This window comes from Macrobrachium rosenbergii, chromosome 51, assembly GCF_040412425.1.
Source record: "Macrobrachium rosenbergii isolate ZJJX-2024 chromosome 51, ASM4041242v1, whole genome shotgun sequence".
NCBI lineage: Eukaryota > Metazoa > Arthropoda > Malacostraca > Decapoda > Palaemonidae > Macrobrachium > Macrobrachium rosenbergii.
In genome coordinates, this window is record NC_089791.1 from 66,429,130 (window position 1) to 66,452,517 (window position 23,388).

The 23,388-nt window shown below is 42.4% G+C and overlaps 1 protein-coding gene across 6 annotated transcripts in view; it reads left to right on the forward strand.

Annotated features, from left to right (window-relative positions):
* Window positions 1–23,388, forward strand: part of LOC136833472 (LETM1 domain-containing protein 1) — a 414,955-nt gene that overhangs the window by 134,200 nt on the left and 257,367 nt on the right. For all 6 annotated transcript variants that reach the window (XM_067095677.1, XM_067095676.1, XM_067095671.1 and 3 more), the window contains exon 3: window positions 6,920–7,600. In XM_067095677.1, the coding sequence (XP_066951778.1) occupies window positions 6,920–7,600 (681 nt within the window). The remainder of the gene's footprint in view (window positions 1–6,919; window positions 7,601–23,388) is intronic.

The following is a 23,388-nucleotide window of genomic DNA, read 5'->3' on the forward strand; positions in this document are numbered from 1 at the left end:
AGATTCAAATGAATTAGTGATAGATATATATTTACACAGGAAAAATATGGCCAATTTTGCTTGACCCAATCTCCTAGGAGCGTTATCGTAGAAAACGGGCAGTTCACCATAGAAAACCCGCTTAGCCGGGACTTTACAATAGTGTTGCTAGCTATCGGATAACTCCTTAGCTGCGTAACTTCCACTGATGCTTTGGTAGCCATCAGAGTACTCCTAGGCTACAAAGCTCTCACTTACGTAGAGGCACTCCACAGCTTTACTGCCATGCCTCTACAGGTTAAGTTGAGTGACAACCACATGCAGTTTTTTACTGCAGGCTCACTTAACTGGTAAGGAACGACAAGCATTGTATTCAATGCTAGCAACTTTTCTTTTTCAAACTCATTACATGTCTTAATGTTTTGGAGTAGAACTCTATGGCCGTTTATCCCACCTCCTGCCAATGTGGGATTCAGCTGTGTAATTACTTGGTAAGTTACTTATTTAAAAATGATATTTTTATGATAAAATCAAGTTTTTTATATGCTTACCACATAATTACAGAATTAGAGCCCACCTTTCTCCCCTCTGATGGACATAAGGCATAAAACAGATGAGGATTGTCTGCTAAGTTCCCCTGAGTGGGGCGAGCTGACCACCTTCACATATTGTCGAAGTGCTACCTACAAAGCTTTTAATCTAAGCTGCCGTTCTTAGTGGAAACAATAGCTATGCAATTACTTGGTAAGTATATGTAAAACTTTATTATGAAAATGTCATTTTTAATAGTTCAAACACCAAAGACGCCCTCCTCTAAAAATGCTTATAATTGCCCATTTTAATAGTTCAAACACCGAACATACCTTAAACTATCATCTTAAAACCCTTTAATGTAATTTCAAAATCACCTTACAACATTATCCTTAAAAATGTATGGCTTGCAGCTACATGTGAAAACTAAACTCAAGTCCCCTCTACATTCAAGCACAGCCATTTTCTCTCATAGTATTGAAGCTGCCCCGTTTTCTTTTTTCAGATAGGGGAAATATTAGGAATTTGCAAGTAGAGTTAAATACTGTACAGTACTTAAGTATTTAAATATGCATTAAAAAATACCAAATTATAAATGCAATCAACAGTGATAAAATATTCTCTTGTGTACGTACATGTGACAGTGATTTATTAATTTTCAAATAATATTGATTTATACACAACAAAATGTCAATAAAATATCATTTCACTTACAGAATCCATTTATATCTGTTTTCATCGTAACATGTAAAACAAACCATTCGTCCCAACATTTTTAATGTTTACATTCTAAGAATCAGCTGATTGAGCCTACTACTGAAAGAATTAGGAAAATAATAATTTTTAGTTGCTGAAAGAAATGATTGTATAAATGGAATTACTGTATATTTTTAATTTTCTACATAAAAGTTTGTTACAGTAATTCATAATTCATATTTCATTAAGAGAGAGAGAGAGAGAGAGAGAGAGAGAGAGAGAGAGAGAGAGAGAGAGAGAGAGAGAGAGAGAGAGAACTGGTGTTTGCAGTTGGTCTCAGTACAGTAACTGGGGACGAGACTTGACAGGCTGGAGAGGAGAGTATACCCTTGTGTTGCTTAATTTTCTACATAAAAGTTTATGTTACAGTAATTCATATTTCATTAAGAGAGAGAGAGAGAGAGAGAGAACTGGTGTTTACAGTTGAAGTCTCAGTACAGTAACTGGGGACGAACACTTGACAGGCTGGGGAGGAGAGTATAACCTTGTGTTGCTTATGTAGGAAGTTTGGGTTTTTAATGTTTTTACAGTGATTAGAGATGAAACATCAACAGTCATAAAATATCCTCTTGTGTACTGTTATAGTACATGTGATAGTCATAGTCAACTAAACTTGTAATGAAATGTGGTTCAGTAAGTCAGAAAAACAAAAATATGGCAACACATACCTACAGCAAAAACAATTACAAATGTCGGGACGATAGTTTTTTATACATATTACGATGGTAATAGATCAGTATAATAACAGTATACAGTAAACCCCCCGTATTCGCGTTCTCATGATTCACGGACTCACGTACAGTATTCACGGATTTCTCTTTGGAATGTATCTACCCATTATTTGCAGAAAATTTGCCCATTTGTGGTATTTTTCACTGAGAAATATTCGCTGAATACTGTATTTGCGTCTCATTTTCATGAATAAATGCACTTTTTATGGTAAAGCTATTAAAATACTCAGGTAATGCTCGAGTTAAGATAATTCACCTTACGATAATTCGAATTTGGAATGGGATAAGCAATTAATACCAATATGACAATATTATATATAAGATATTTTTAAATTTCGCCTGGGGGCAGGCAGTAGCGTAATCAGGCAGTGAGAGAGACCAAATTACAGTAGACAACTTTTCCTCCATCTTTTATCCCATTCTTCTAGTTAAAAAATATTTCAACCATCGTACGGTAATAAACAATTACCATAGGTTATGGCACAAATGGCGTTAAGTAGAATAGGACTGATATATTTTTACATTATACCCTTATTTGGGGTGGATAAAAGATCAGCAAGGAAATATACTGCTACATTTAAGCAGCAAGTTTTAGCTGAAGCTGAGAAAACAATGTTCAAGCTGCTAATGACTACTGCAAATTATCGTGCATCGGCAACCTGGATGAAACTCGATCATAATTAAAATGGGAGAGAAAGTATTTTAATCAAAACTACTGGGCATGAGAGAACACGTTACTATTTTTACACTAATAAACGATAAATACGTAAAGCTCATATTATGATGAAATCAAGTGAAAATAGCGAACAGAATCTTTAATTTTTTTTACACAAAACAAATACCCCCAAACGGCCATCGTCAGTCGTCATTTATTAACAAAAATAATAGATAAATTAATTTCACAGCGAGGCGTATTTTAGTTATATTTCGACTTAAAAACACTTCGTATGGCGAAAAATAACCTTGCCCCTTGTAAATAAAGTAGACTAGAGATTCATTTACGCTAACTAGAAGCAAGAAAGCACTCAGAACTGAGTTAAATGCGGTGAAGTAAACACCGCGTACACATTTCCAAACCAAAACACTGATTGCTATGAATGCAATTTTTAATACAAAAGCAATATAAGAATATATACAGTATTATTGGATACAGTGAATTAAGGCATAACATTTTAAAAGATCCATGGAAAAGATGCATATTCATTATGTTGACGTTTGTATAATACGATATGCGAATATAGAGTACTGTACAGTATAATGTAGGCTACCCTACTGTGTATGTATACAATGTACCATAGTGTAGGCAAAGTTAATTCTTGTTTATTATTCAATTTTTCTTTGTATTGAAGTATCATAAGTCACTTAGCATGAACCTCCAGAATTAGCTGATATTATTAATTACTATACCATGTACGTAAAGAGTATATTTTATAGTGTAGGCTAGGCTACCATATTAGTATACAGTACATGGTACCGAATAGCCTAGTGTAGGCTAGTCTATGTTCGAGATATGTTTTGGTATTTCTTATGTTTTTTCCAAAAAACTATGGTTTTTTTTGGAACCTAACCCAATGGTAAGTAGGATAATACCTGTATAAGCATTTTTAGTTTGTTTTGTGTGTTTTAACTCTGAAAATAGGCAGTTCTAAGTGTTTTTAGAAGGGTTCTAAGTATTTGTGGATTTTAGCTATTCGTGGGGTGGTTGTGGTATGCATCCCCCGCGAATACAGAGGGTTTACTGCAAGTGGATTCTGTAAGTGAAAAAACATTATATTGATATTTTGCTGTTTTTTCATTAAAATATTTATACTGAGAGAGAGAGAGAGAGAGAGAGAGAGAGAGAGAGAGAGAGAGAGAGAGAGAGAGAGAGAGAGAGAGAGAGAGAGAACTGATGTGTTTATGTACACTGGTAAGTTTTGTGATGAGTTTTGGGAATTTTAATTTAGCATTTTATTGATATGCAGTGTTTACATTAATATTAATATTTGAAAATTAGTAAATAATGTTTTTATCATAAAAATTTATGTAGTCATGAAAATAAAATGAAAATACAGTACAGGCAGTCCCCAGTTATCGGCAGGGTTTCCGTTCAGAGGGTGTAACGATAACCGAAAATCGCCACTTTTTCGGCAATTTTCGAGGCTTATCGGAGCCGAAAAGGCTGATTTTTGGTTATCACCGCCTCTGTTAGGTATGTATCGGCGCCAATACCCAATTATCGGCGCTGATAAGCGGAAATCGGCGATTTTCGGCGCTGATTTTCGTCGCTTGACAAGCATTGTAAAACCAGATCGCCGTTAACCGGGGACTGCCTGTAATTAGTGAATATTGCTCTACGAACAAATTCGTGAGTTAGTGAATTTTCCATGATATACTTGAAGTTTCACAGAAAAACCCGTGTTTAATTGAAGGGGCAATTGCTGGGCCACGATATAGTGGGAACCCACTGTACAACTCTCTGGTTGTTTTTGCTGATTTCATCTCCTCCCTATGCTCTCCTCTGTTTATGGGCATAGACTTGGAGCCTCTTCTTTTCAGTCTAAGTGAGTGTCAAGTATGTGGATGCTTCTTCGTCACTGCACATTTCTGCTCAGGAATGTTGCCACGGCATGACACAGCTGGGTCCGGTCTCCCATCCATACTCATGGGGAGTTTTGGAGGAGAACGGGATAGCTCTTCTGAAAGTTTTTTCCCCACATCCATATGAAGGTTTCGTAGTGGATTAATCGCTCTTCAGAGAACATTTCCCTCCACCACATTTGTGTGGATGGTTGGCTGACACATCAGTGAAACGTCTGTAACAGGCCCCTCCCCCCTTTCACTTTGTTGTGAAGATCATCGAATTCTCCATGGCACTGCTGGGCAGCACCTCTACCCTACATTTCATGAAGAGTTCCCTGGTGAATGATTGATGACACTTCCATGGGCATCTAGTGGGGTGGAACACCCACCCATGTTTGTGTGGAATCGGCAGCATGTCTATGGACCCCCCACTTGCGTCCATGATTTTGTAACACTCTTCCTGGAGCGGTCAATATCTGTTTTTGGCACAACTACAGTCGAATGAAGAGGATCATTTTCCCAGACCCTTACAGTGCCCAAGTGAGGACCTTTCATGACTTTGTTTGTCTACAAAGACTTTGACTTCCTACAGGGAAGATAGAATATTTTTTTAGTTGTTTCTGCTCAACTTTGGCACTCGAATCTTTTCTGGAGTCAGGTGTTCCAGTTTTGACAGCATATGTTTCTTTGGATCCCTGTACTTTTCCAACTGCAGTTTTAGTTTAGTTTCTGTAGACCTTATGGACAGCCTTGCCTCTGACAGGCCCCATAGCTGTGTGTCTTTGGGTGTTTTGTTGATATTTGACTAATACGATTGGACAGCTTTCTTCGAGAAAGTGCAGTCACAATGTCTGCCCTTCGCATTCAGGAAGAACCTGTTGGACAGGTACTAGGATGTGACCACAATCACCTCCTTTTTACTTTTGGGACGTTGCCCATATATCCTTGGACTCTTTTTTTTTTTTCCTTGGGTACTTTGGTGGCTGCGCAACAGTCATGTAGTTCACCCAGCTCTTGAGGACAGGTGGCCTCTCGCCTAAGATGCGCGGCTGCAAAAGAGAGGGTGTGTGTGGGACTGGCCTCCTATCTTTCTCTTTTATTATCTTCCTTTCCCAGTGAGCAGAGGGATGGTTAGCAAGCCGTTACGTGCTGGGTGGGCGTGCATAAAGGTGTTCTAGATGACTGAGTATCCTATCTATAAGCTAGCTTAATTTTGATTAATAGATGCAACTCCTACCCTCTGTCAAGCAATGGGAGAGAGGGACTGACATGAACAGACCCATTGGTTTTCTTCAGCTTTATTGTCCCTGACAATATGGGTTCATCCAAGCCTCTCTCCAAATCAGTGATGCTACATCCCGTTAATTCGAAAGGCCCAGAAGTCTGGCAGTTTAACATCACACAAGTTCAACAGATCAGAGGCATGGGTGTTCTTCCTTTGCTCTTTCATGGTCAGGAAGAGAGGCCCCAGGTGAGGCAGAATACAGTCATTTCAGAGATTTGCTCAGAATTCTTCCACCAAGAAGTAAGTCTCCCGTATGTAAAGACAGGGTTTGTGTATGTGTAGGAACAAATGACAAATTTTTAAAGTAATTTGTATTTTTCCTAACATACAAACTTGAGGTCTATATAAATCGCCCACCTCTAGCCACCCCTCATTCTGCTACCTGAGCCAAAAGGTAAAGTGAAGGCATGCCAACTGAATGGCGGGGCTTCCATCCCTCCATCGGTCATCGGTAGCCAACTACCAATAACCACCTTGTTTTTATTTAAATGGCCGACTCTAGCTTGCGCTGAAAGTTAATCCCATATGTGAAGACCTGAGGTTTGTATGTTAGGAAAAATACATATTTAAAAATTTGTCATTTTTAATTACCATACATCTGTCAATCAGTCTAGTAGTTTTAGTGAAGGATGACTTATTTATGTGTGACCTGTTAGGATGTTAAATATTTCAGGTTGCTTCTTTGTGTATCTTTGTGTCTTTTTTTTAAAAGGATTATTTCAGGCTGCCCCCTTTCCTAAAAGTTGGCTGCAGTGTAAAGTGTTAGATTAACTGCTGTTTTACTTGTCATTCAACTGTCAGAGATCTTTTGTTATGTTGTTCCTATTAGAACTAAAATGTGCATTGCCTTGGGATTTCTTAAAATTGCTTCAGATTGGTAAAAAACAAAAGCATATTTGTCATTTTAGTAGTATCTCTTTTTATTAAAGCAGAAAATATTACAGTCACATTGGAATATGGGTGTTTCCTTGAATATTTGCACATACATTAGTTAATAAAGACATACAGTATTAAGATGGGTGGTCAAGTCTCATGTTGAGAAGTATTTTCATGCTTATTTTTTCCTTTTTTTCAGATATCAGAGAGTTCTTCAGGTCAATTGTTACTACTGTTTTGAAGCTCACGTTTTACAGTGTTTGGCAAGCTCTAATGTTTTCTGTAGAGTGAACTCTAACTCAAAAGCTTATAGTAAGAGAAGTTTTGTATATAAAACCCAGTATTGTGTGAAAGCTGAAGATAATTTTTGGAACTCCTCCATTTTCCAAGAGTCAAACTGTAGACGATTAAATGGGAGATTTTGCCATTTTGGACTTGGCTGTTTGCAGCCCCAACATTATTACAGTACCAAAAAGAATATTGTTTTTTCTAGTGAAGAGGAAAAAAGCTCTCCGAAAACAGATACTATTTCTGACAGAGTAACTTATAGTAGAGTTCCAGGATCAAGTGAAGGTAATTCTAAAAAGGAGATCTCTGTAAGTGACAGTGATATTTTATCTAAGTCATCAAATAATTCGTCTTCAGCTTCACCATCATCGATGATTACTCCAGAAACAATACTGACAGATGTTTCGAAGAGCACAATTGACAGTAAGATTGGAGATGAGAAGCTACTGTCAAGGTTGCAAAAGTATTTACTTTGGAGATTCACTTGGTATCTAAAAAGATTTCAACAGTCATTAGAGAATGAGATGCCAGACACCTTTCACATGTTTCGTATTTTTAGCATTGGACTAAAGGAATTTGTATTGGATTTCAAGTAAGTAATTATGTATGCACATATTGTTTTGAATAATTGTCAGATTGAACATTTTATGTCTTACTATTTCTACAAAATAAACAATTTTTTTATGTTTTATATAAGTAACTTACAAGTAATTACAAAGCGGTTAGTTTCAACTCACACGGCAGCTAAAATTTTGAAATTTGCGATAGCGCTACTTTTGATTTGGATAGGTGACTAGCCCCGCCCACTTTTAGGGAAAGAGAGGAACAACTCAGCAAAGAGCGTCAGTTTATTTCTGCTGGCTTATGACTGTAGACCAGTCGTATGCAGCAGCTCATTTTGGAATTCTTTGCTTTTCCAGTTGATGATTTTCGTCCAATTGGTGAAGTACTCTTGCATTTGGTAGGCCTTTTTGGCACATCTGGTCAGTGTTAGGTCGTTTATGACCGACTTTACTGATTTTTTACTTATTTTCACTATTGGAGACAATTTTTTCACGATTTAGGCCTTTTGACTTGTGTACAATGTCTGACTCATAGTGATCCAGTATCAGGTATTACAGCAAAGGCTTTAATACAAGGTTGACAAAAGCTTCTTACAACCTGCATACCCTTGGCACAGATTGTTCAGTGGATTTGACATGTGAAGAATGTAAAGACTGGGATAGCAAAAGTTGGAAGAATTTAAAGTCACATTTAGCTCAACTGAAAAGAGACAGGAAGAGGAAGGCCTGCTAGAGCTGACTGTAGTAAGACCTTAGCTAGCCAGGATTCTACTCAGTCTTCAGATGATGATATTGTTCCTCCTGTTTCTGAACCTATGCTTATCATATCGCCCATTCCCAGTCCTCAGACTATACCACCCTCTCCTTTGCCTGATACCCACGCTTCTGAACCCAATCCCATTGCCTGCTTCGAGTCGAGATTTGATCAGAAGTTTAATTTGATATTGAGTACTATGGCCCAACTGGGGTCTTCAGTGAGAGTCCTAATGGACAAGGTGAGTGATGAAAATGCAGGTGAAGTGGTAATGGAGGAGGTGGCTGCTTATTCCGCCGATTCTCTTAGGCAAAAGTCAGTGTCATACTGTATTCTCCTAAACCTAGGAGGAGTCATACTGGGAGCCCAAGGGAGGTCAGTGGGGTCTGGCCACGGGTAGTCGCCCCTCAGTTGGACGTGTTGTTGCATCCCAGGTCACGAGAGAGACCCATTGAAAAAAAGTCTTTATGGAAGTGCATCATCTTTCTTCTAGTTCCGAGGAGTCTAGTCCAAGGCACCAGTGGCATTTTAAGGACAAATCACTGCCATTGAAAAGTCGTGCAGTAGTTGCGTTGTGCTCTCTTCTGGTGCCCTGCAAGAGGTTCAGGAAACTTACTCGCAGCCCTTCTCCATCCTGCAGTTACTGGGGCAGTCCAGAGCATTTTTCTTTGGAGCGCCCAGAGGCAGAGAGCCAGTATTCGGCTCCTAAGTGTTCTGCTTCATATTCTTGTAAACACTGCTCTTCATCTAAGAATTTGTCGTTGTTTGAGCGCCCACTAGCACCTGAACACCCAATAGCGCCTGACCGCCCAGTCTCAGTCTTCAAGTGTGTGGCGCCAGATCCAATGTTTGTGGTGCCAGCTGCTAAGCACCCAGCGCCAGCCCACGCTCAGCTGTCACCTCTTCTTCAGACAATTGTCTCGGGTGTTCAGACGCCAGCAGTTGCTGAGCCATCATTGGCTCCCATTCAACGCCAACTTGACAGCATTTTAGACTTGCTCAAGAAGGTGCCGTCGGCTCCTCAACCTCCCTCAGACTTGTCTTTGTCCCTGGTGTCATCGGATGTGGAAGAGGAGGTAGATCAAGGCACTCTTCCTTCAGCTTATAGGCCTTGCTAAGATTTTTACTGGTTAGTTTTCCTGATTTCTTCTTGCCAGCTTCAGCTTTTTTAATGAACAATCAGCCTGTAGACTCTAAAAGGCTTCCTAAGATGGTACTTTCTTCCTCAGCGGGGAAAGCTGTAACCAAGGTTGAGGGTTGGCTCTGTGAGAAGAGAGAGCAGGGGAAAGCCTCCTTCAGTTTTCCTCCCTCCAGGCTATCTCGAAGGAGGTACTTATCTCACGCCACGGGAGAAACTCCCTCCTTGGGAGTTTCTGCCTCCTCCCAGGGGGACTTCTCTGGGCTGATTGATTCATCCCAAAGGTCGGCTTTTTCTTCAGCCAAAGTAATGTTCTCTGCAAGAAAAGTGGACCATCTCCTCAAGAACCATTTTAAAGTTTTTGAAGTTCTGAGTTTCTTGGACTGGTCTGTGGGAGCCCTTGCACATAAGGTTAAGGACCGTTCTGTTTTACCTGAAGATTGTGCCGTGGACTGGCTTGGTGTCCTTTCTTGTTCTGATAAGGGCATTAGAGATGGCTCACAGGAATTGGCCTCTCTCTTTGCTATGGGGGTGCTCAAGAAGAGAGAGCTTTGGTGTTCGTACACCACTAAGGGGGTTACTTCTTTGCAAAAGTCGGCACTCCTCTTCTCCCCACTAAGCTCTTCGTTGGGTGAGTTAGTAGAGCTGTGGCCTGGTACTCGCTGGGCCGGAGTTCGATTCCCCGGCTGGCTGATGAACAGTTAGAGGAATTTATTTCTGGTGATAGAAATTCATTTCTCGCTATAATGTGGTTCGGATTCCACAATTTGTAGGTCCCGTTGCTAAGTAACCAGTTGGTTCTTAGCCACAACAAAAAGAAGTCTAATCCTTTGGGCCAGCCCTAGGAGAGCTTAGTGGGGAGAAGAGGAGTGCCGACTTTGCAAAGTAACCCCCTTAGTGGTGTACGAACACCAAAGCTCTCTCTTCTTGAGCACCCCCATAGCAAAGAGAGAGGCCAATTCCTGTGAGCCATCTCTAATGCCCTTATCAGAACAAGAAAGGACACCAAGCCAGTCCACGGCACAATCTTCAGGCAAAACAGGACGGTCCTTAACCTTATGTGCAAGGGCATATTACAGACCAGTCCAAGAAACTCAGAACTTCAAAAACTTTAAAATGGTTCTTGAGGAGATGGTCCACTTTTCTTGCAGAGAACATTACTTTGGCTGAAGAAAAAGCCGACCTTTGGGATGAATCAATCAGCCCAGAGAAGTCCCCCTGGGAGGAGGCAGAAACTCCCAAGGAGGTGGTCTGGTTAAACTAAGGTATACTTAACTTTTTCTCCCCACTAGACCATCAACACCTGTTTCCTCAATCTATAGTTCAAGAGATCGCATCAGCCCTTCAAAAGAAGTCAAAGCAGGACCTCTTGGCCCAGTCAGCTAGACGCCCTAAGGAGATGACTGCCTTCGGTGCCAAGATGGCATCTTCTCTCCAGCCTCAGCCCTTTTGTGGTAGCAGGCTTACTCCAGACTTCACTCAAACATTCACTTCTCATCTCATGCTGTTGAGAAGGCCTCCTCCAACCCTTCCTCATGAAAGTGAGGACTCTGTCCTCGGTATTCCAGTACAAGCCAGCCTCCTTCATTTTTGGGAAAGATGGGAATCAAGGGGAGCAGAATGTTGGATCGTGGAAGTCCTGAGGGAGGGTTACTCCATCTCATTCAGGGAGAAACCACCCTTAGTCAATGTGACCATCGCATTGACTGCCTACTCAGTAGGCTGGGAGAGGTTTTCTTTTTACAGTAAACCCCCCGTATTCGCGGTCTCAGGATTCGCGGACTCGCCTATTAGTGGATTTCTCTATGGAACATATGTGTGCATTATTCGCTGAAAATCTACCCATTCACGGTATTTTTCACTTGAGAAATATTCACTAACTTACTGTATTTTCATCTCATTTTCATGATTAAATGCACTTTTTGTAATAAAACTTAAAATACTCAGGTAGCGTTCGAGATATGATATTTCACCTTACGATATTTCACCTTAAGATAATTCGATTTTGCAATGGGGTAAGCAATTAATACCAATACGACAATATTTATAAATTATTTTCAAATTTTGCTTGGGCACAGGCGGCAGCGTACAATCAGGCAGCGAGAGACCAAATTACAATAGACCAGCTTCTTTTCCTCCAACTCTTTATCCCATCTTTTAGTTAAAAAAGTAACAGACAATGATAAAAGTATTGTTAGTAATGTTATACTCTTGCGTAAATGCATACAGCCATAAACAATAGACTGAGAAACTGTTGTTTTGTTTATCACTGAATCGGATAACAACAGCCCTTTTGCTTGTATTTCAACCATTGTACAGTAATACACAATTACCATAGGTTATAGTACAAACGACGATAAGTAGAATAATACTGATATAAATTATTTTTACATTATACTCTTATTCGGTATGGATAAAAGATCAACGAGGAAATATACTGCTAAATTTAAGCTGTAAGTTGTAGCTGGAGCTGAGAAAACAGTGTTCAAGCTGCTAATGACTATAAATTATCGTGCACCGGCAACATGGGTGAAACTCGACCGTAGTTAAAATTAGAGAGAAAGTGTTTTAATCAAAACTACTGGGCATGAAAGAACACATTACTGCTATTTTTACGCCATGAACGATGAATACGTAAAGCTTGTATTATAATGAAATCAAGTGAAAATAGCTAACGGAATCTTGATTTTTTTTACTCGACAAATGCCCCCAAACATCTAACATCACCTCTTAACGAAAAAATAGTTAAATTAATTTCACAATGAAACATTTAAGTTATATTTCGGCTTAAAAACACTTCATACAGTATAACGAAAAATAACCTTTTCCCATATAAATAAAGTATCTAGAGATTCATTTACGCTAACTAGAAGCAAGAAAAGTGCTATGAACTGAGTTAAACACGGCAAAGTAAACACCTCATAAACGATTTCCAAACCAAAACATTGATCACTATGATTGCAATTTATAATACAAAAGCAATATAAGATATATACAGTACAATATTAGATACTGTACAGTGAATTAAGGCGTAACATTGTAAAAGATCCATGGAAAAGATGCATATTCATGATGTTGACCTCCAGAATTAGCTGATATTAATAATTACTATACCGTGTATGTATAGAGTATACTTTATAGTGTAGGGTAGGCAACTATATATGAGGCGCCTAACGGCAGAGTGTCTCAAGCGCCCAAAACTAAAATTAGAGAAAAACGCAGTCAAAGTTTGGCTACTTTCAGAATGAGATATCTCAGCATTTAAATGAGGTACGACACTGGGGTTTGTTTTAAAATAAAGGTTATTGTGTCTGCTTTCAAACCATCATTGTAAAATAGCCAAGAGTTTAATGCATGCCGAAAGATAAAACGATGACTGCATTCATCTTGAAATCAATCTCATACTCCGGTACACTGAATCCCATAAAAACACATACCAATGCCCCTGTAACCCCTCTAGGACCCCCCCAAAGATATCTTTGTTTTATTTATCATTCTGGATAATTTCCTTGATTATCCTAATCTTACAGGAATAACTAGGTGATTTTGTTCACTTCAAAAAAGACCTAAAAAGGTAATGCTTTACACAATAAAAAGCAGCAGAAAGATAATGGGATATTTTAACCAGAATACTCTGAGGCTGATACAGTCGTCTCACTTGCAAAACAATAATAATTGCCGTCAATAATGCCTAAAGTACATTTTGATTGGAAAAAACGTAAGCGCCAATTACTTCAGGTGAGAATCAGACGTCATAGTCCAGTAAATCATTATCCACGTCATTCTCATGAGGAGTATCTTGAAGAGTGTCTGGAGTAGCAGTGAGGGTATCTTGATCACAAAAAAGCTGGTTGAAGTATGTCATGAAAATCTTGGGGATGAATGGACCCAGATCTTTTCTGCTTACATACGCCTCACCTTTGTTACGTAAGCTTTTGGCTACATTTTGCTTCCAATTAGCAAAGTCCCGGACTCACTTTCTGCCCCTGGAAGGTCCTGGAACATTGTCATCTACGTTCGTGTCGGACATGATGAAGAGGACCAGTATTATTAATGAATAAAGAACAAAAAGAAGCACATTAAATCCAGAGGCGATCATGGGGAAGGAAGGTACAAGAATGTTTTTAATTGCAGTGACAGCCAGCGGCTCCGCTGATGGCTAGCCTTTCTCATTGGCCGTGCGGGAGGTGTGGCAGGGCGTCTGGACCCATGATTGGTGTATGCACCACGGGCGCTTGCAAGCTCTCTGCCACCCAGACCAGCCAGGGCAGCCATGTGCAGCGTCACTAAGGAAAAGAAGTAATATTACAAAACGAGAATTTCGACCTTGTTGTTGCGGGAAATTTGAACTGAAATTTCTTCTCCCGACAACTAGAGGGTTAGAGAGGACATTGGTGTGCTTAACTCCAAATCGGCGACGGTGTCGCTTACGACACTCTGCCGTTAGGCGCCTCATATGTATACATGGTACTGAATACCCTAGCGTAGGCTAGGCTGTATTCGAGATAGGTTTTTTCGAAAAAACAATCGGATTTTTGGAACCTAACCCCATCGTAAGTAGGATAATGCCTGTATAATGCATTTTTAGTTTTTTTTTGCGTGTGTTTGAACTATCAAAATAGGCAGCTCTAAGCATTTTTAAAAGGGTTCTAAGTTTTTGTGGATTTTAGCTATTCGCAGGGGCTGGGGGCGGCTGTGGTACGCATCCCCCACGAATACGGGTGGCGTTTACTGTACTACCCAAGTCATCAGGAGGTTGGAGACTCATCCTGGACATCAGCGCCCTGAATTTCTTTGTCCAGAAGATGATTTAGGATGGAAACGAACCGGACCATCCTATCATCCATTCGCCAGGGAGATTGGCTGAGCTCCATCGATATGCAGGACACATACTTGCACATCCCCAACCATCCAGACTCCAGGAAATACCTCAGGTGAAAGAGAGTTTATCAGTTTCATGCTCTGTGCTTTGGGTTCTTGACGGCTCCTCAAGTCTTCACTCGGGTTCTTGCCTCTCTTGCAAAGTGGTTCCTTCTTATGGGGATCAACCTCTCCCTTTATCTGGATTACTGGCTCCTTCGATCTCAGTCGAAGGAGAAGTGTATGGAGGACCTTCGGGAATCCCTTCTCCTAGCCCAAGATATGGGCTTACTGATCAGTACACAGAAGTCCCAGCTGACTCCAGCACAGGAAATTCTATATTTGGGAATGACGATAGACTCAAAGTTTTTAGGTTTTTCTATCTTCCAAGAGAGTAGAATCCTGCCTAAGCACAATCAACGAATTTTTCTCTCTTCAAAACTGCTCAGCCGACAAGTTGATGATTCTTCCAGGGACTCTAGCCCTGATAGAACAGTTCATCTCTCTGGGCAGACTTCATATGAGAGCTTTACTCTTCTTCCTGTGGGCCAGCTGGGACAGAAGAAAATTCCCAGACACGTTCATTTTTCCTATAACCCTAGAGATCAAGAAAGATTTGCAATGGTGGAATTCTAAAGACAAGCTGTTAGAAGGGAAGTCTCTCCTCCCTCTGAGCCCCGACCTAGACTTCTACTCAGATGCATCAGACCTAGGTTGGGGAGCTCTTCTGGGGAACAAGGAAGTTTCTGGGACATGTCCGTGGAACAAAGAACTTGGTATATCAATGTCAAGGGATTAAAGGTGATCCATCTTGGGCTACAGTTCTTCACAACAAGACAGTGACAGTACATGTGGACAACACCACTGCCCTCTCATATATCGGGAAGCAAGGAGGAACTCACTCATTCATCCTCTGTGAGGGCCCTTCTTCTCTGAGCAGACCAGAATCAAACCAGAATCCTGACACATTTCATTCAAGGAAAATTGAATGTATTGGCAGATGAGCTGAGCCGTCAAAGACAGGTTCTCCCCATGGAATGGACCCTGGACCCTCTAGTCTGCTTAGATGTGTGGAAACTGTGGGGAAAGCCGATCCTGGACCTATTTACAACCTCCAGGGATCTTCATCTTCTGTTGTTCTGTTCGCCAGCCCCAGATCATCTTGCATGGGCCACGGATGCCATGCTACAAGACTGGTCGAACAAAGATCTTTATGCCTTCCCACCATTCGGCATGGTGAGGGAGGTCATAAACAAGTTCCGGACTCACCAAAACTTGTCAGTGACTTTGAAAACCCCATTTTGGCCCTTGAAGGAGTAGTTCCCAGATCTCCTCAGACTTCTGGTGGGTTTTTCGAGACTGCTCCCTCAAAAACCAAGTTTTAACACATACAACTTACCTGTTAGTTACATATAGCTTTAGTCTTTGACGTCACGGCAAAATTTCAAAACGCGCGGCAGCGCCAGTCCGAATATCGGGTGATCGCCCTTACCTGCCCTCTGTCGGGGTACCAGGAACTATTCCAACATGTTTCAGAATAATTTTGCCGTCACGCCGGCGACATTGTTGTCGGTACTCGAGCGAAATTTCATCGTTTCTGCCTATATCGAGCTGTTTTCACTTGGTGAAGTACTCTCTTGTTGGTTTGCGGCTTTGCCAGTTTATTTTTGTCACCTATTTAGTCAGGTTTTCTGATAATTATGTCAGATTCTGGGTCTTATACCTTTAGGGTATGCAGCAAAGGCTGTAAGACTAGGTTGGTCAAGGCTAGTCTTGATCCTCATTCAATTTGTGTGGCTTGTAGAGGTCAGGAATGTTCATATGAGAGGAAGTGTGATGAATGTGTCAGTATGACTGAAAAAGATTGGAAGGCTCTATCTAAGTATGTAAAGAAACTTGAGAAAGATAGAACCAGGAAAGCTTTAGCTAGAAGTTCATCTTCTCTCTCTCAGAAACCGGAATCTCCCTTAGCTATGCAGGAAACTTCTATTAATATCCCCGTGGCTACTAATATTCCTATTCCTGACTCTGATATCCCTGAACCTGTTACCGTGTCTGAGTATCAAGTCCAGATGGACGCCAGATTTAACCTTATTGTGGGCGCCATGGAGGATATTGGCGTTAATGTGAAATCCTTCATGAGCGTGTGGATTCTTTCCAAAATATTGTGAATAATTTAAGTGCAGTGCAAAGTGTTAGTGTGGTGGAGGAGGTGGTTGCTCGGCCTACTCGTTCTCCTAGACGTAAGCTTCTGTCAAGCTCCCCTGCTCCTGGGAGAAGACATGCCGAAAGTCCAAGGGAGGTGAGTGGGGTCTGCTCACGAGCAGCCGCCCCCTCGAACAGTCCTGTTGTTTCCCAGGCTGTTTCGGAGTGCCGTTGGAAAGGCGACTCAAGGAAGTGTCTTTCTTCAAGCTCCAGTGATTCGCCTCGCAGAGGCTGGAGATTTCCAGACGAGTCTAGACCATTGAAGAGGTCCAGGAATCTTTCGCCTTCAGCGGTTCAGAAGAAGAAGCCATTTTGCTTATCAGAGCCTTCCTGTAGTTTTTGGGAGAGTCCGGAGAGATTTTCGTTGTCAGAAAAGTCTTCTCCCAGGCGCAAGGCTCATGTGCGTAAGAGGTATAAGACTTCCCATTCGGTTTTGCCCAGCGTTCCCGGTGTATCTCCTTTGGTTTCACGTAAACCTATTGTGGCTTCTGCGCCTCTTCCTCATCATGATCCTGGCTCTGCTGATCATCGTTCCCCAGTTGGATCCTCGTCTACTCATGACTTTCTTCGAGTGATGCACAAAAAACTTGGAAGCATTCTTTGCGGGCTCGGAAGGCCTAGTTCTTCTCCAGCAAAGCCTTCTGAAGCGTATTTGATGCCTCCTCCTGCGTCTCGAGCTCTCGGAGCGCCCAGTATGAAAGCTCCTCCTCGATCTGTGTCTCTTGATCCTCCTTTTGTTCAGGCTCAGGATCAGGCTCGTACGCCTAGTCAGGCTCAGGCGCTCCCTCAAGATTTAGCGCTCTCTCAGGCTCAAGCGCCTCAGGTAGCGCCAGGTGAGGCGCCATCCCAGGCTCCTTTTGTGGCGCCAGTTCAGGCTCCTCTTGTGGCGCCAGTTCAGGCTCCTCTTGTGGCGCCCACTCAGACTCAGGCTCCTCCTCAAGCTCTTATTCAGGCTCCTACTCCTCCTTCACAAGATGTGTATGTGCAAGCGGAAGGTCTTTCTCCTATTTCGTCTGAGGAAGAAGTTGTGGAAGAGTTTCCTGTAGACGAAGCAGACTCCTCTCGCTCGGATTATAAGAAGCTTCTTCGCTTCTTTATTGATAATTTTCCTGAGGATTTTGCACCTGCGGCTCCGGCTTCCCCTCTCTCTCAGTACGCAAGAGACTCGAAGCCTTCTACCTCTTCCTTTATGAAGTTAGTGCTTTCTATTTCAGCCAAGAAGGCATTAAAGAAAATGAACTCCTGGTTGGAAGACAAACGTGATCAGGGGAAAACTACTTTCTGCTTCCCTCCTTCCAAGCTTTCTACTAAGACGAAGGCTTGCTACGACACTGGGGAAGTTTTCTCTCTGGGAGCTTCTGCCTCCTCTCAGGGAGACTTCTCCAGTCTCGTTGATTCTACTCGTCGTTCTGCGATGAACTCGGCTCGGATTTTCTTCTCTCCTTCAGAGTTGGACCACCTTTTGAAGAACGTTTTCCGAGTTTTGGAAGTCATCAGTTTTATGGACTGGACTATTGGCGCTTTGGGTAGGTAGGTAAAGTCTTTTGGTCTTTCCAAGCGCATTTCGATGATTTCTCTTCTGTTATGTCCTGCTTAGATAAAGGGATTCGTGACGGTGCGTCTGAGTTAGCCTCCATCTTCACGTTAGGAGTTCTTAGAAGCGACAACTTTGGTGCTCTTTTTGTCGCTCGTGGAGTTTCTAGGACTCAAAGATCGGCTCTTCTTTTCGCACCTCTGGATAAGAAGTACCTTTTCCCTCAAGAACTTGTGGCCGAAGTGTCGAAATCCCTTACTCAGAAGTCCACACAGGACCTTTTGGCGCAATCCACTCGTAAACCAAAAGCTCCTCAACCTTCTCTGCCAGCGCAAACTCGTCCTCAAGTTAGTCAAGATAGGCCCTTTCGTGGCAGGCCCTTCAACCGTACAGGATCTCGTTTCAGGGGCAAAGCAAGATTTGTCTCCAAGGCAATCAAACCCTCAATTAAAAAGTGATCTGCATGTCCTCCATGCACTAGTAGGAGCCAGACTTCAGCAGTTCTGGCAAATTTGGGAGGAGATCGGAGCGGACCAGTGGACCACGTCCGTGCTAAAGGAAGGATATTCTATCCCCTTCCTCAAGAGGCCCCCCTCTTGCAACAGAACCTTTAGCTTTGACAGCATATTCCAGCAACTTAGAAAAATGCTCGGTTCTGAGTGCGGAAGTAGACTCCATGCTTTTAAAAGGAGCGATAGAGATCGTGGAAGAAGTCAACTCTCCAGGCTTTTACAACCGCCTTTTTCTTGTTCCAAAGGCCTCAGGTGGCTGGAGACCAGTCCTGGACGTAAGTTCTCTCAACCTTTTCGTGGAGAAAACCAGTTTCTCGATGGAGACGACGCAATCCGTCCTCAATTCTCTTCGTCCGGGATTGGATGGTCTCAATAGATCTGCAGGACGCTTACTTTCACATTCCGATCCATCCCACGTCCAGGAAGTTTCTTCGCCGTTTTCCAGGAGAGGACTTATCAGTTCAGGACTCTGTGCTTCGGTCTGTCCACAGCCCCTCAAGTATTCACAAGAGTTATGTCCACTGTTGCCAAAGCTCTTCATCTCAGAGGAATAAAGATCTCTCTCTATCTAGATGATTGGCTCCTTTCGTTCCCAGTCTCAGTCTCAGTGCTTGGAGGATTTGAAAGTAACTCTCGACTTGACACAGAAGCTAGGACTTCTAATCAATTGGAAGAAGTCTCACCTATCTCCCTCACAATCCAGAATCTATTTAGGAGTGAGACTGGAGACAGTTCCTTTTCTGGCTTTTCCGTCAGATCAAAGAATCTCGGACTGTCTCGCAAAAAGTCCAGAACTTTCTGGATATGGATACCTGTTCCGCAAAGGCTTGGATGAGCCTCCTGGGAACTCTGGCGTCAATAGAAAAGTTTGTCTCCCTGGGGAGACTTCACATGAGGCCCCTTCAATTCTACCTCAGGGAGCAATGGAACAGGAAAACGCTTCCAGACTCCTTTTCCTTTCCAATCTCGGACCTTATCAAGGAGGATCTAAGGTGGTGGTTAGATCAAGAAAATTAGAGAAAGGTCTCTCTCTATTTCCGTCGAACCCGAACCACGAACTGTTTGCAGACTTGTCAGAAGTAGGATGGGGAGCGACGATGGGTGTAAAAGAAATTTCAGGTTTGTGGAATGCGACAGAAAAAGAATGGCACATCAACAAGAAGGAGTTGAAAGCAATCCACCTGAGTCTCGTGCACTTCCTACCATTCGTACAGGGACAAACAGTTCTGGTTCATTCAGACAGCACCACAGCGTTGTCTTACATCAAAAAACGGGGGCACTCATTCTTACTCCCTCAGCGAGGTAGCAAGAGACCTCCTTTTGTGGGCAGAGAAGCACAAGATTCTGCTCCTAACGAGATTCATTCAAGGAGCCCTCAACGTGAGAGCGGACTCCTTGAGCAGGAGGCATCAGGTTCTGTCCACAGAGTGGATTTTGCACGAAGAAGTGTGCAAGTCGCTGTGGAGGCTTTGGGGTCAACCTCTGGTAGACCTGTTCGCGACGAACAAGTCGAACAGGCTCCCAATCTTCTGTTCTCCTGTCCCGGACCAAGCAGCCTTCCAGACGGACGCAATGCTACTGAATTGGTCGGGTCTGGATCTTTACGCCTTCCCGCCGTTCAAGATGTTGGGTGCGGTGTTGAGGAAATTTCAGCACCACTCCAACACCAGAATGACGTTGATAGCCCCCTTCTGGCCTTCCAGGGATTGGTTCCCAGTTCTCATGGATCTCTTGATCGACTTCCCGAGGAGCCTTCCAAACAGAGTAGATTTACTCAGACAGCCCCACTTCAGGAGATTTCACGAAAACCTGTCAAGTCTGCGGCTAACTGCGTTCAGACTATCGAACGTCTACTCAGAAGCAAAGGATTTTCGAAGAAAGCGGCTCAATCCATCGCTAGAGCCAGAAGACCGTCTTCGATCAAGGTCTATGAGTCCAAGTGGAATATGTTTCGTTCATGGTGCAAAGATCATGACATTTCCTCTTCCAGAACCTCGGTGACGCAGATTGCGGATTTTCTTTTGTTCCTCGGGAATAAGAACCTTTCTGTATCCACACTTAAAGGTTATCGTAGCATGCTGGCTACTGTTTTTCGTCACAGAGGTTTGGATATCTCTAATAACCAAGATATAACGGACCTTATTAAATCCTTCGGTACCTCTAAGAGGTCAGATGCTAAAGTTGTTTCGTGGAATCTTGATGTAGTCCTGAAGTGGCTTATGTCTGAGAAATTTGAACCTATGGATTCTTCTTCTTTAAGAGATCTTACGAGGAAAAAACCCTCTTTTAGTTTTGTTAGCTACAGCTGAGAGAATCAGTGAGATCCACGCCTTGGATAAGAGAGTAGGATTCTCTGCTTTAAAAGCAATTTGTTCTTTCAAACTGTTTTTTATGGCCAAGAACGAGACCCCTTCACACTCGTGGCCTCGCTCTTTTGAGATTCCGAGTCTGTCGGAATTGGTAGGTAAGGAGCAGGAGAGGTTCCTCTGCCCAGTCAGAGCCTTGAAATATTATTTGCGAAGGACTAAAGATATTAGAGGTCCTTCGGATTCCTTATGGTGTTCGGTCAGGAACCCTCTTAGACCGATGTCCAAGAATGCCATGTCCTTTTTTATTAGAGATCTGATTTCTGAAGCTCACTCCAATATTTCAGAGAATGATTTGAAAATGTGTAAAGTGAAGGCTCACGAAGTGAGGGCTATCTCTACTTCTCTCGCTTATAAAAGGAACCTCTCCCTTCAAGATATTGTGCAAGCAACCTACTGGAGATGTAAGTCTGTATTTGCTTTGCATTATCTCTCGCAAGTGCAGACAGTGTTTGATGAGTGCAGCACGTTAGGGCCCTTTGTTGTATCTGGCACGGTAATGGGTAAAGGGGTAAAGGAGGATTAACCTACCTTTACTTACTTGTTTTTTGGAGTGTGAAGGTTTTTACGGTTGTCTGTGAGGGTAAGTGTTGGATAGTTTTACCCCACAGTTGGTTTTGGTTTTTATGGTTATGCTTTTTTCTTTGGTGTTGGGTGACCCCTTTTGTAATTCATGATGTTTGTGCTGCGCCCTGAGCAGGGGCATACTTGTGGTATTGTCACGGCCATGTCCTAGGTGACTGATACCCAGCTTAAGCAATCTGCGACCAGGTCATTATACCCCACAGTTGCTCTAAGGATAGCAGGTTACTGAGGCAGTAACTGTGGAATCAGCTACCTTAGCAGGTGAGGAACTAAGAAATTTTCTACATTAATAACCTTAATGTTTCCAACAACTCTTTTTAGCTGTCATTGCCCCACCTCCTAAAGGTGTCAATCAGCTATATGTAACTAACAGGTAAGTTGTATGTGTTAAAATGACATTTTTATTCTAAAATAATGTTTAACACATACTTACCTGTTAGTTACATATATGAAAGCCCACCCTCCTCCCCACGGGGACAGGTAGGCAAATTATTCTGAAGCATGTTGGAATAGTTCCTGGTACCCCGACAGAGGGCAGGTAAGGGCGATCACCCGATATTCGGACTGGCGCTGCTGCGCGTTTTGAAATTTTGCCGTGACGTCAAAGACTAAAGCTATATGTAACTAACAGGTAAGTATGTGTTAAACATTATTTTAGAATAAAAATGTCATTTTCCCGGACAGCCCCACTGCTGGAGGTTCCATTGAGGATAACCCACTCTGCCCCTGACAGGATACAGACTGTCAGCAAGCTCATTGGAGCGAAGGGCTTTTCAAGATCAGCTGCAGAGGCTATTGCTAGATATAGATGTCAGTCCTTTAGCAAAGTCTACCAAGCCAAGTGGACAGTCTTCCGTGCTTGGTGCAGCAGACAACATCTCGTCTTCACAGTCATCTATAGCGGAGATAGCAGATTTTCTGCTGTGTTTAAGGTCCTTTAGAGGTCTGTTCTCCTCTACAATTAGAGGCTATAGGGCCATGTTGGGCTCTGGTTTTCAATGTAGGGGAATAGATCTATCCTTAAGCCAGGATTATCAGATCTTATTAAGTTGTTCAACACAGCCAAGCAGAAGGAGATAGGAGTAATCTCGTGGAACCTGGATGTGGTTCTCAAATGGCTGTCTAGTCCCTGTTTTGAACCCCTACATTCAGTTTCACTAAGAGATATCACCAGGAAGACCCTTTTTCTTGTGGCTTTGGCAACGCTAAGCGTGTTGGTGAACCATACACAATTGATAAGAGGATTGGCTTCTTCCAAGGGGATGCCATCTCTTTTTTTACCTTGGGATTTTTAGCCAAAAGTGAGACTGTCTAAACCATGGCCTCATTTGTTTATTATTAAGAATGTGATGGAGATTTTGGGATCAGATGAGGAAGAGAGAGTTCTTTGTCCTGTAAGGGCATTAAGGCATTATTTGCAAAGAACTGAGAAAATCTGTGGACTGGCAAGTAACCTATGGTGCTCGGTGAGAAACCCTTCTTGTCCACTATCTAAGAATGCCCTGGCATTTTTCTCAGAGACCTTATCTCAGAAGCACATTCCCTGATTGGGGAAAATGTCTTACCCTCAGTTAAAGTGAAGGCTCACAAAGTTAAGAGTGGTTGCTACTTCGTTAGCTTTTAAAGACAATGTATCTCTCCTCCATTCCTCAAGCAACTTATTGGAGATGCAAGTCAATTTTTGCAACCCATTACTTGCGGAAAGTAGAAACGGTGACTGAAAATTACAGTACCCTGGGTCCGTTGTCACTGGCAGGCATGGTTTTGGGGGAAGAAGTGTAGGAAGCATCCCGTCCATCCTTTTTTCTCTTCACCTTGGCGTAGGGCGTTGAGTTCTAGGGGAGCCTGGAGGTACTGTGTACC